The sequence below is a fragment of the Vespula pensylvanica genome, chromosome 21 (assembly GCF_014466175.1).
Source record: "Vespula pensylvanica isolate Volc-1 chromosome 21, ASM1446617v1, whole genome shotgun sequence".
Taxonomy (NCBI): Eukaryota; Metazoa; Arthropoda; class Insecta; order Hymenoptera; family Vespidae; genus Vespula; species Vespula pensylvanica.
Genome location: NC_057705.1, coordinates 250,258 through 262,797, shown reverse-complemented (window position 1 = coordinate 262,797; position 12,540 = coordinate 250,258). Strand labels below are relative to the sequence as shown.

The window sequence follows — 12,540 nt, the reverse complement described above, 5'->3', positions numbered from 1 at the left end:
CGGCAAAGGGAATAGAGACGATGGACGTAACCGAGTTATTTAACGCAATCCATATTGTAGGTCAAGCCGACCGTCGACGCATAATACTCGACCCTAGTTTTTACGACCGCCCTCCGGACCTTACCACTTCGCGTTTTCCGAACCGAATGGCGCAGCGTTCATCCTGTTGCGTCTACGATAAAAAGGTGTCCGGACCATCGTCCAGATTACTCTAATCCCCGCGGCGATAAATCCTCTCTCTCGAAAAATCGTTACGAACGCTTTTACTCTCGTATATTTTACGATTCTGTAAATGTTGGAATAATAAGGATAGAGGAATACTTGGAGAATTTCGAAAACGAAGCATCGTTCAACGCGAACCTGGGTCTTCGATTCGATTGCGTTAACGCGTTTTCGATGCGTTGCTTCGATCGGGTGGCAACATATCGAGGCGGCCCGACAGAGCCGAAATCAATTAACTTAGCTATGCGTGTCTTGTACTCTCTCGCTCGTCTGTGTGCGTGCCTGCATGCGCGCGGGCGCACGTACGAGCATACAAGTCTACGTAATCGGGCTCCCTTCGTATCGCGTCGCTCGTACGCACGCACACACGCACGTAACACGCACAAAGTCGGTCGTCGGTGTGCGATACGTTTGGAACGATGTGCCTAGAGCCGCGTGCGTAGCTGCCGCGTGGGTTGCCATGGGCAACTCATGACTAACACACACTGCACAGATCTCTCTCTCTCTCTCTCTCTCTCTCTCTCTCTCTCTCTCGCTCGCTCTCCCTCTCCCTTTTTCAACATTTCGCGGCTCTCTCGTGGTTCCCGCAGTAACGTAGCTACGAGTTTCTCGATCGACGCCAAAAGAGGTGCAAAGGTATCTTTATTTCGATTTTGTATTAATTTCCAATCAAAGTATATTCCCGGACAGACATTAAGAATAAATTCGACATTAAGAAAAAGAGGAATCGACGTTAAATGGATTTTACATCCATCGAGGAATCGAGGAATGCGATGAGCCAAGATAGGATCGTCCGTTTGGACTTGCGGTGCATCGTACGCGAAATAAATTCCGTGCGTGCTTCGTTAAACTATTACTTTTAGTTTCGTCGATGAATCGATGAAACCGTAAAAGTAATCTTTGCGCCACGTCACCGCGGATACAGGATTACCTCTACAGTCTCTCTCGTATCATCGATCTCTCCGATCTCAGAGGATTTCGCACGTTTCTCGAGTAATTAATTTTTAACGATCTCGTTCGCGATTTCGAAAAGGCGTTACGGTCATCGGGGAGTTTATTCAGGTGCGTTCGCGTCTCTATCTCTCTCTCTCTCTCTTCCTGACATTTCATATCAATCTTTCGCCGCCCCTGCGCTCTTTCCGAGTTATCTTTGCCTCTCTTTGTCGCACGCGTTGGGACATCGTATTCTCCGTCTGTCGCAAGGGATAGGGACTCAGGGATGTAGCAACGTTAGCTCCTTTGGCGAGCAACGGTGCGTGACCGAGGACACACCGTGTTTGTTCGAAGCATACACGAGACTCGCTGAACTCGCAATATTTTCTCTCGAGTCTTATCGCCTTCTAGTCCTTTTGTTCGTTCGTTTCCTATCGCCGAAAGGGATACTCCTCCGTGTTGTTTTCTCCCAAGGCGAACCTAAGCACTCGGAATGACCAGGAGACACGTCGCTTCTACGGATCGCACGTATATTCGTGGAACATAGTTGGATCCTGGTTAAGCAAATAGAGAGGATGATAATTTCGCAATCGGCTAGGCACGTTCCTCCGAGTCGAGCAATCTCTTTTATGCGGAAGAAAGTAATCGAAGGATACGGAGAAACAAAGGATCCTTTCTCGAGAGATAAAATAAGGATACGCATTCCGTCTTCCTGGAAAAGGAAAAGAAAACTTTCAGAGTATATCTGTGGGATCCTTCGAGGCGCTGACCCCTTAGTCTGGACTGAAAAGGGATCGTCCCTGAACCCGCGGCGAGTCGGACTCCGGAGCAGAGTGGGGGGTGGATCGTCGAGGTTCGTGGAGGGGACCGAGCTAGCTAGTGGGGGCAAGAGAAGGAGAGAAAATGGATGCTGCTCGGAGTGACGAAGAGCGTCAAAGTTGGAAGGTGGAGTGGGAATAAAAAGAAGGACGGAGACAGAGAGACAGAGAGAGAGAGAGAGAGAGAGAGAGAGAGAGAGAGAGAGAGAGAGAGAGAGAGAGAGAGAGAGAGAGAGAGAAAAGGAACCCTCGGCCACCCTCGTTAGAGTGCACCTCCGCTCCCTTCTCCGCCTCTCCTCTTCGCCCACTCTTGCCTTCTCCCGTCTCTTCTCTCGACTCACGTTCGTCCAGCGGGAAGCTCGCAGGACAGGCAGACGCTTTCCGGCCGGCTTTGTGGAGAAGACGAGAGTGCGAGAGAGAAAACGCGCGCGCGCCTTCGTATGAGAGTAAGAGAGAGAGAAAGAGGAGAGAGAGAGAGAGAGAGAGAGGAAAGGAGAGGAGAACGCAAGCCGGCTCGCCGCCTCCATACCACCTCCAGCATTCCCGGCGTGCACACACAGTTGCAGCTGCACCGCCGTCGTGGCTCGCTCGCTCAGCTAGCTAGCTCGCTCGCTCGCTCGCTCGCTCGCTCGCTCGTGCGCACACGCGCCGTCTGCGCGCGCGTATTTCTCTCTTTTTCTGTCTCGTTCTCTCTCTCTCTCTCTCTGTCCCTTTTTCACTATCTCTCTTTTTCTTTTCATCTCTTCCGATAGAATTTCGCGTATTTACGTGTGCGTGGTCGAACGACGCTGACTTTTACGAGCTGCGTGCTCGTAAGGAAATCCTGCCGAAAGGGATCGTCGGTGTGTTCGCGTTGATATCGATGGATCGTTTCTCCATGTGACGATATTTTCACTTTTTTTTTTGGAAAAAAAAATTCGGAGTGATCGACGGTACTTTCCGTCTTTTGTCGATATTTTCTGTGCGGATAGTAGAGAGATCTCGTTTTATCGAGGATCACGATCGGCGGGAAGGATAATTCGGTCGGTCGAATCGTGAAGGTTTGACATTTCGCAAATGTCAGACTCGAGAGGCAACGCCGTATTCGACTCGTAATCGGAGTGTCGAACGTGGACCCGCTACGATAACGGAACGATAACGGAGAGAGTATATCAAACGGTGTAAGTCCCAGGTGTACGTCCCCGAGATCGAGTTGTGTGAGACATGTGATCGTGAATGAGAGAGTTTCCTATTTTTCGTTCCTCGAGGAGAGGAAGAAGCTCTCTTTCTATCGTTTTTACGATCGAGGAAAAAATTTCAACGCGTAAAAAACTCGACGACATGGATTGGATGAGGAGACAGGATATCAAGGAGGAGTCGGCGGAAACTCCTGCCGTCCTGACACCGGAAGACGCCGACGAATGTTACTTCGAGGAAGATACGTCGATAGACGAGGGCATGGTACGTTTTCCGACTATCAATCGACCATCGTTTTTATCGGATATTCGCGATACACTTTAACCGGAAGATTACTCGGTTAACGAGCACTCTAGTTTTTATCGTTCGATAAAGGAAACTATCCTCTTTGGATAGAATGCAAGTAATCATATACAATTATGTCGAATCAAACGACGTTCCCTCGAAACGTCCGGCTTTGATGGGATCCGTCGAGGATTCGACGATAATCCTGTCCTTTCTCTTTGATCGTTTCCCTCTTATCAAAAGGGCTTTTGTTCGTGGAAGGCGCGACGAGCTTATTTCCTCGCGAATATCTCGAAAGAGCCGTTCTTATCGCGAACTCGTTTCCTTCGTGCCGGGAGCCATGTGGTTCGCGAATACGACTTTGTTAATCTTCGATTCTTCGCTCGGGGATTATCCTTCGCAAGACTTCAAAAGCGTGTCTGCTTGAATACTTCCCCTCTTCCACCCTCTCTCTCTCTCTCTCTCTCTCTATCTCTCCATCTATAGCCATCTCTCTCGCTCGATTCTATTACAGCATCTCTTGCCGTCGTCTCTCGCGATCGCCCCGAGCTACGTCCAATGGCGCACGTAGGTAGGTATATACCACGATGCGGAATTAAAGGCCGCGTAATAATTCATAACTCCATAATTGTTTATCCCGCGTAATAATTTACCTCCCTCGGCAACTCGGCTTTAATAGGGAAACGCGCGTCGCAGACGAGATCGATGCCGGTGGAATTTTCGAGGAGCGATAAGCTGTAATCCGTTTGCAAACCGGGAGCCTCCAATTTCCCGACGTAACGCGAACGCGATCCAGAGTGGTTCGATGATTGAAAGAGGAAAGAAAGAAAAAAAGAAACAACGGGGAATAACTTTTGAAAGCTTCCGCGTGATCTCGCTCGGCGTCTGGCGATAATTGGCAGGAGGACGAATCGGGCCGGGTCGACCGTTGGAGAAATTTCAATTCGCACGTGTCTCGTCGGCACCCTTTCTTTTTTACGCGTCTCACCACAGCGTGGCAACTCCCTCGTGGCCACCACCGGGGCACTCCTTCGAGACGATGCTCGATGCCGAGTGGCGGGCAAAGAGGAAGAAAATGGAGATCGAGCGTAAAGTTACCTCGAATATCTACTGTTACGAGCGTTCGTCGTTCGCATTGTCCTTGCCTTTCGAGTGGTCGCTTTAGTTACCTACGGCTATCGGGTCGACCTAACGTTCGAGAGAAAGAGGGCTTACATGCGATCATTGTGCCAGCATACGCACGTGGACTTTGATCGTGAATACTTAATTCGCAAGACCGAGGGTTCGATTATGTTTGACAAAGGAGAAATTAGTCCGGAGCTTCGGATTACGAGGGCAAGAGGGAAGAAACGCCGTAGTCATCGAATTTAATTTCTTTCGTATCCGACTCGCTCGTCAGTCGTTTCGTCAGGATGCCATAATTTTTCTAACGCTTCCTTATAGGCAGCTTCGTTAGTTTTGACCTTTTTACCGCAACTTTTCTTTCTCCTCGGCCTGGGAAGCCGTAACTTAGAGAATAATATTGTTACCAGCTGCGTCGCGCCGCTCTCTCAAGCCTTTCCGGTTCGTGTATTTATGATCACTGTGTCAGCTGATACCGACTCTCGGTTCGCTATCGCGTTACGAAGCGTTGTTCCAGAGCCAAAGCGATCGTCGCCTTAGGAACACAATACTCTCTGTGCTCGAGTGCATTGGCTCGTCGATGATAAAAAGAAAAAGAAAGAAAGAAAGGAAGAAAGAGAAGAAAAGAAAAGATTAGAAAGAGAAAAAAGTGTAGTCGTTCGGTAGTCGCGATACTAATTATCTTTGTGTTCGTAGTAGCCGCACAGAGTGCCCGAACCTTTTTCGTCGGACTTCTATCGTACTCGAGGACGTACTTTTTCTGGTCCTTTCGATAAGAGGAAGCGATAAGTTACACGAATCTACTCGGAAACCTTGGTAACGCTCGTGAAGCAGGTCTCGATGATTCAGCGCCAGCTGTGGCCTTCGTACGCCCGCTCCTTCCTTCGAGTGTCACGTAAACTCTTACCCCGAAATTTGTTAGTCAAAATTAAAGTGCCTCTCCCGAGGCTTACGCGTAGCGCGCATGGTTTCGCTTTCGACGATATCTTTTTATGGAATCTTGACGGCACTTTTTACCGTCGTACTTATCCACTTTGAAGCGACGATATAACGAAATCTTTTTCTCGAAATTTATAAAATTATTGTTCGGTAAAAACGGGAGAACGCAGAGAAAATCGTGGACGACTCGATCTGAAAACATCGTAGACGCGATTCGAACGGCAAGCTTCGGCGCCTGTACGTCGGAAGAAATATAATTTCAGCGTAGGGTCGTTCCGAGCGATGTTGGGGATTCGTCTGTAGCCCTGAAAACGGGGGATGACGGCGACCAGTCACTTCCCTCACCCCTGGAAAGCCAGGGGATAAAGTATGACTCACCGTTTGCCGCCGCCACCCCCGTCGTGCTTTCTGTCTCGTGCGCTGCGAGTTTCACCCTCCGGGACCCTTCATCGAAATCTCCCGCACTCCTCTCTCTCTCTCTCTCTCTCTCTCTCTCTTTCTCTTTTACTCCGACTCGCTCTCCGTGCACCCTTCGTTGCTGCGGATCAAAAGAGAATGAGAACGACATTAACATAATCCGCGCCGACAGAATATCGAGAAAAAAGGCTCGAAACACGGGGCGGCGGTGGTTCAGGTGCCGTTTCAACGAATTATCGTTACCGACATTATGCTCGCGCGTGCAAAAGTCGAGACATTCGATAGGGTCATTTTTATTCTCTTTCATCGACGATCGATCGTGAACATCCACCTACTTTTTTCAAGCTCCCCGTGAGATCGCATTGATTTCTAACGGACGAGGAGAAAGCCCTTTATCGAGTCACGTAAAGAAACGTACAATGGATATAATTAACGTTGGACGCGACTCGTACACTTGATAGATTTAAAATCGCGGAGTGCGTATCGCAAACTCGTAGAGTTCGTTAGGGACGTGACGCGGAGTCAGCCGTCGCGAGTACCGGAAGTTTCGGATACACGGAGTCGCTAATTAAGGGCGTCGTTAGCGAAGCTAAAACGACGGCTCGTTTGCGATCTAAAACGTCGAAAGATGAAAGAGACGGACGCGAAAATGGCGGAAAGCGTCGGAAGCTTTGGTCGAGCGAGGTCGAGATAACCCGCGAATTAAATCAAGCCTCGAGTAAAAATTCGGCGTCGAAGATAATACTTTTCGAATCGCATCGTTGATTTTAATTCACGGATCTTCGAGCATCCACGAAACTATCATCGGAGATTTTAATACTCGTTTCTCAGATCATTTATCATTTCACGACTAACGCAGCTTGGATAGATCTCGCCGAGGAAGCGAGCTAAAAAAAAAGGTCGACCTAAAACGCACGTGGGCCAGTCGTCGTCGCTTCTGCCCAAGGAATTAATCCATTAGAAGTCGCGTCCGTGCTCGCATATTCTTTCTCCATTAGTTACGTCTTCTCAGTCGTCTTTTCTTTCAACGAGGACGAGTAACGACCGAGCCGGAATGGGCCTGGAAAAATTCGATGGGTCTGCCATTGCGTTTTGATGTCTGTACGAGATTACGAGACGACTCATTCATTCTCTCTTTCACTCTCTCGAAGAAGGCGGGGAGAAGCCGGATTTATGTCTTCCGCAGGCGTATGAACGACGGAATGCACTCGCGGATAATCGTTATTACGCTAGTAGGGGTTGCTGGCCGATTCGATCTTTCGATCTTCTCTTTTTCTCTTTCAGTCCGTTTGCCTCTCTCTCCTTTGATTCGCGCGAGAACGTACGCTGTCCTTTATCGCCGTCCGTTCGATCGATCGAACTTGCGAAATTATCGACTGCTCCGGAGGGGGCAGCACGGAAGGGAATCGTTCCTCTCGTATCTACGAGATCGAGTAGCAGTCATCGGTGAATTGGTACGAGCTTTCACGAGCTCGTAATGGTCTTTTCGTATTCCTTCTTTCTTTATCGCAAAGTTTTCATTTCCTTTATAAATCGTGTTTGCTTCGCGAGAATACTCGCGAGAGCTGACGATTAGTCACCGCCGCTCATTATCTATTTTCTCTCTCGCTCGTTTCACTTTCGGTCGCGAACGCGAGCGAGATCCGTTCGACGGACGGCAAGAGAAATCGATATTACGGACGAGCAGCGAATTAGCTGTTTTTTAACGAATCGTAGGCAGAATTTTTGCGATGGAAAACGGTCGGACGAGGCTGCTGAACGATGGTGCAAAAACCTCGAGAACTCAGCGTGGGCGAACGGTTATTATTGCCTGGCGCCAGACTGGAGGGATCCCCATGCTAAGAACGCGTTCCAGCCACGTTGTTTTCGTGCGAATAAAAGACTCGACGAAATAAAAGAATTCATCACGGATTGCATTAAATCGCAGGAGGTCGACGTATCGTACGTCACTTTCGAGCTCGCGATCATTTTTATCTCGGGAGAGACACGAAGATCGCGATAAGACATTGGAGGTCCTATTCGTCGAGACTCCGGAACAATTATTTTTCCACTCGAGATCGGAGAATCGATTTCGCGCGGTATAACGAGTTCGTCAAGAGTATCTCGTTCGTTCGAAGCTTATCCTCTCGACAGCGGAAGATCGGTCAATCGCCGATCCGTAGCCGAATCGTACGCGAAGGAGTCGCGCGTCGCAACGAGCCTCGTGCTTTTCGTCGCGCGAGAAATTCCGACGCGAGTCGCTGACGAGCCTTTACCTGACTCGATTAGGTCCCATGGCCCCGTGGAATGCCATTTATCACAAAGTCCGAGGGCCCTCGTGGCCACGAAAACGAACGGTTCGACCGACGGAGTCCGCTAGGACCACACCGTAGTCGTCACAAAGAGAACCCGAAAGATTTTTTGGCCAATTAAATGCCGCATTATCGGGCGCGCGATCGTTAACTAGACTCCTTCTCCTTTTAATAGCGTTCTTCGTTCGAGACGGAACACAGCCCGTTGTTAAAAGTCTCTTCTTTTCTCTCTACCAGATGCGATCTACCGGTCCGTTCGCGGAGCGTTGTTAGAGTTAATAGTCTATGGTATTTATTAGCTAAATATCGTTAAACTTTGCCGGTATCTTCCGTCGAAGATCGACTTTATCCGACGTTACCTTCCTACTCGTAAAACTATCGAGTCGAGATAAGATCGTCGATCGGCGGATAAGGATCGCGAGGGTAATAATTATCTCGTTTTATTCGCCTCGGGATAGGGAGGTAGCTACGAAAAGGAAGGAAGCGCGCTTTTGTCCGCGTTGCGAATTCTTCGCTCGCTCGCGGTTCTCGGCAACGATCGGCAAAGAGAACGTAGATAGTCCGAAAGTGGATTCGTCGATAATGGCCGAGCGGGCTCGTAAAGAGGAACGCCGGAATTCGAACTGAATTTCCTCGTTTCTCGAAAGGGAGTTTCTCTTGGCGCTATTACGATCTCTCGCGTCCAATGAGACCGCCATTTCGCGGTGCGCTCGCACCACCCTCGATGACAATCGTTGCCCGAGGCACCTACGGATAACCTCGCGTCCGGATATCAACTTTCTTATTATATACCTCGTGGCAGCTGCGGGGAACGTAACGCGAAGATATACCGGAGTAGATTATCATCCTAATTCCCGGGTGAACGTGCCAAGATCGTTGGATAGCCGACGTTCCTAGTCACGATGATCGACGCGTGCTTTCTTTCCTCCGATATTTTCATCCGGAGAGCGCCGAACGTTGAGAGCCTGCGCGATGACTCGGAGAAATCTCATCGAATCCACGGGTTTCCATGAATTCCAGGCGGTCTTCTGGCACGGAATCACCTCGGGATCACCGCGGGATCACCGCGAGGATCGAGGAATAAACCGGTCGTGCGTGAAACGTCTGGCCGGTCGATCCTTCCTTCGTCGTTCTCCTGGCAGAGTTTACGAGAAGGAAAAGGGCGGAGTCGGCCTTCGTCGTTGCCCCGTGCGCGACCCTAATGGGCTCGTCGATGGACGAACGACGCTCGTCTCTCTCTTCCGCGCTCGGCGTTGACAAAATCTCAGCCGTGAGGCGGTACGACGACGTCGAAAGACGTCGTTCGTCGTTTTTAATACGATATTTTACGAAACAGCCGTCGTTCAAAGTCTTCTTTATTCAAAGTAGCTATCTCTTGTTCTCTTCGCGTTAAGCGTCCTCTTTTGTTCGTCGACTTTGCCGCGATCCTTCTTCCTTTCACCGGCATCCTTTCTCCGTAAAAGGAATCGCGCGGGCCGAGAGAGCGCAAAGTGAGAGTCGAAGGACTCGCAACGCGACCGTGGGGATCGCTCCTTCTTATTACTCTTCTCGGTGCGGCAAAGGACACGCTTTTACGCCAATGCGTGAGCGAACGTTGCGTGCGCGAGAGAGAAAGGGCGGAGAGTAGACGACGAAAGGAGATAGAGCTAAAATGAAAGAGAAGACGGAGAAGAGAAGAAAGAGGGAGACGTCGAAGAGACAATGCGAGGATTACAGGCTCCTCGTGCCAGGATCCGTCGTTGTCTCACCGCTCTTCTCCGCTCTTTCTCTTAGGCGTTCGCGTTCCTCGGCAGGGCCGAGTGCTCCCGGTCGTACTCGACAAAAGGGTGCTTTTTCACACGGAAATGCCACGACGACACTCGAGCCGGATTAATCGAGCGGAACGCGGCACAGAGCACTCGACAAATGCGGCCTCGATCCACGATCGTTCGTCATTGTGCGTCGTCGGTCGTCGTGGCGGCTACGCTCGTTGCATTCTCTCCTCGCCTTCGACCGATCGAAAGACGATAAAAACAGAGGAGATCGATCTTGCGCTTCGCTCGAGCTCGAGCGTATATTTACGATTTATGTTACAACCTTTGTGCAATAATTAATGCGATTCTAATCGACGGGATTACGTTTGCATAGATCGATATCGCGCCGTCGAACGTAGAATTTCGACGAACGAAAACGCGGCGACGTTATTAGCCGATCAAGTGCCGCTAATGAAGAAATAAAAGAGAAAAGAGAGAGCGTTTCCTCGAACGAAAACGAAACTCATCGTCGTCGTCGACGGCGGCGGCGGCGGCGGCGGCGGCGGGGAGAGAGAAGACGAACCTGGTGGGAAGGAGACGCGACGAGTGGGAGAGGAAAGACAAAGGGCAAAGAGTAGCTCGCGGAGGCGCGCTCTCGAGAGAAGGACGGAGGGAGAGAAAGGTTGGCAAGGTCACGGTCGAGCGATCTTTTCGACTACTCCACTCTTTGTCTTTTCCATCCATCTCTCTTTCTCTCTTCCTTTCTCTCTCTCTTTATATCTCCGTGTCTTTGAATTTGCGGCGCGTGGCGGACGAGCTTTTCGTTCGTAGACCAGAGAAGCTTTCACACGACAGCTTGCACTTAGCGCGATGCATTTCCCTCGTACTCTAGCCGCTTCCCACGGCCTTAAAACTTCTTCGACCGTCGAGCTAATGCCAGTCCCTCCCTCGTCTCTTCTCCTCTCTTACTCTCCCTCTCCTTCTCTCGCGCTTTCGCTCTCCATTCTTTTTCGATATCAACATTTTTATCGTCAAGTTAATTCTATCGGATACGTCACGCCGTCGAACAGAGTTTCGCGAGCCTAAGCAAAATGGAATAACGAAGATAATAATCTTTTGGAGTCGCAGGGCAAAGGAAGAGATAGAGGGATAGGGGAAGAGAGAGGGGGGAGGGGGAGAGTAAATAAAAGGAAACGAATGAATCGGATAGAATCGGGATAACAATGAATGCCGTTTTTAGCACGTAGAGCTAAGCCGCCGTGACTAATCCGATCGAGGAAATCGACCAACGGACAGCGCGAATCCCTTTATTTCCCGTAAAGAGTGTTTCGCTGTACTTTCTAATGGAAACCGTACCGCGCTAATATCTCTGTCAATTTTATACGTTCGCGTTGCATAATAAGCCGAGCTTAGTATCGCTGAAAATCCGTTCGATCTCGATTATTTTCTTTCAACGTGTAAGACACTCGCGTTTCGTAATCCTCGTTGAATCGTATTTCTCCGAGTTTTCGTTTCGTAGGACATCGTTCTTTTAGAGCGATCGTTTTACGAGTTACACCAGGCGCGCGAGTTTACCTTATCCGCCAATATTTTTATAGTTTCCGTTCCGACCTCGTTCCATATGTGGAAGTTTCTCTCCGTCTCTCTCCTCCTCCTTCTTTTTCTAGCACTTAATTCGTTATCGCCGAAGAAAAGTCAACGATCCCAAGGGTCTACTTATTTTTATCGCGGCTTCGCGTTGACGCGCGCACGGCTGACTACCTTCCTTTACATATTTTCAGACGAGGAACGACTTCACCGATATTTGCGTTTTTTATGGAACGCTGAAAAAGCAAAATATTTTACAAGCTCGTCTACGAATTTAAAGGCTGGAGTTTCGCGGGACGATTACTCGGCTAGATCGAAGGAAAAGAGAGTCGAACGGAACGGAGTCCGCAGATGTCGCGCAGCTGCCAGGGCAAATTATTACCGCGTGCTCTAGCTGGATTTTGCTCTAAGAAGAACAACGATCCGTAGGGCACGATTCTCGAAACGAAAGCTTCACAGCTGCCTCGGGACTTTAGAATTCGTAGGACAATGGGAAAATGTTGTCCGGTCGTAAGTCTATCGCTCGTCAGCGGGACAGGTCAAGTTCGCATATTTTATTCTGCACGAAAAAGATCCTTTCCCAATTTTCTTTTCTTTTGTCCTAGACTTTTTCTTTTCTTTTTTTTTTTTTTTTCTTTACCTCCCGTTCTTCGAAGAGCTTCATAAAAATGCCAGATCTATGAAAGGAAGAGCGTGCCCGTTGTGCTCATCGGAACGTCAAGTTCTCTAGGAATTTTAATGCGTTAAGTTGATCTTTCGAGCCACGGATCGACGAGTCATCGTTTATCTTACACTTCACACGTTCCATTGTGCGCGTCTTCGATGTTTTAAGAAGTTAGATTCGTCTCTATCCTCGAACGTAAGGATATCCGAGCGGCTATTGTCCATCGAATCGACCATCGTAAAATCTAACGTTTTATGTCCGGATTAGAGACGATCGGGAGACTCGTAATCGAGAGACGGTCCGAGGGCGGGACGAAAATCGTCTTGACCGAGCCTCTCGTAAGAAATATTCCA

At 49.4% G+C, this 12,540-nt stretch overlaps 1 protein-coding gene across 4 annotated transcripts in view; it reads left to right on the top strand.

The window, feature by feature from the left end:
* LOC122636265 (amyloid beta A4 precursor protein-binding family B member 1-interacting protein) overlaps positions 1-12,540 on the top strand; it is a 59,876-nt gene that overhangs the window by 14,569 nt on the left and 32,767 nt on the right. The window contains exon 1 of one of the 4 annotated variants that reach the window (XM_043827290.1): positions 3,254-3,413. The exons of 2 other annotated variants lie outside the window; for them this stretch is intronic. In XM_043827290.1, the coding sequence (XP_043683225.1) occupies positions 3,294-3,413 (120 nt within the window). In that variant the 5' untranslated portion in view covers positions 3,254-3,293. Of the gene's footprint in view, positions 1-3,253; positions 3,414-12,540 lie in introns of those variants that run through there. One more of the 4 variants, XM_043827291.1, reaches the window with a different exon arrangement.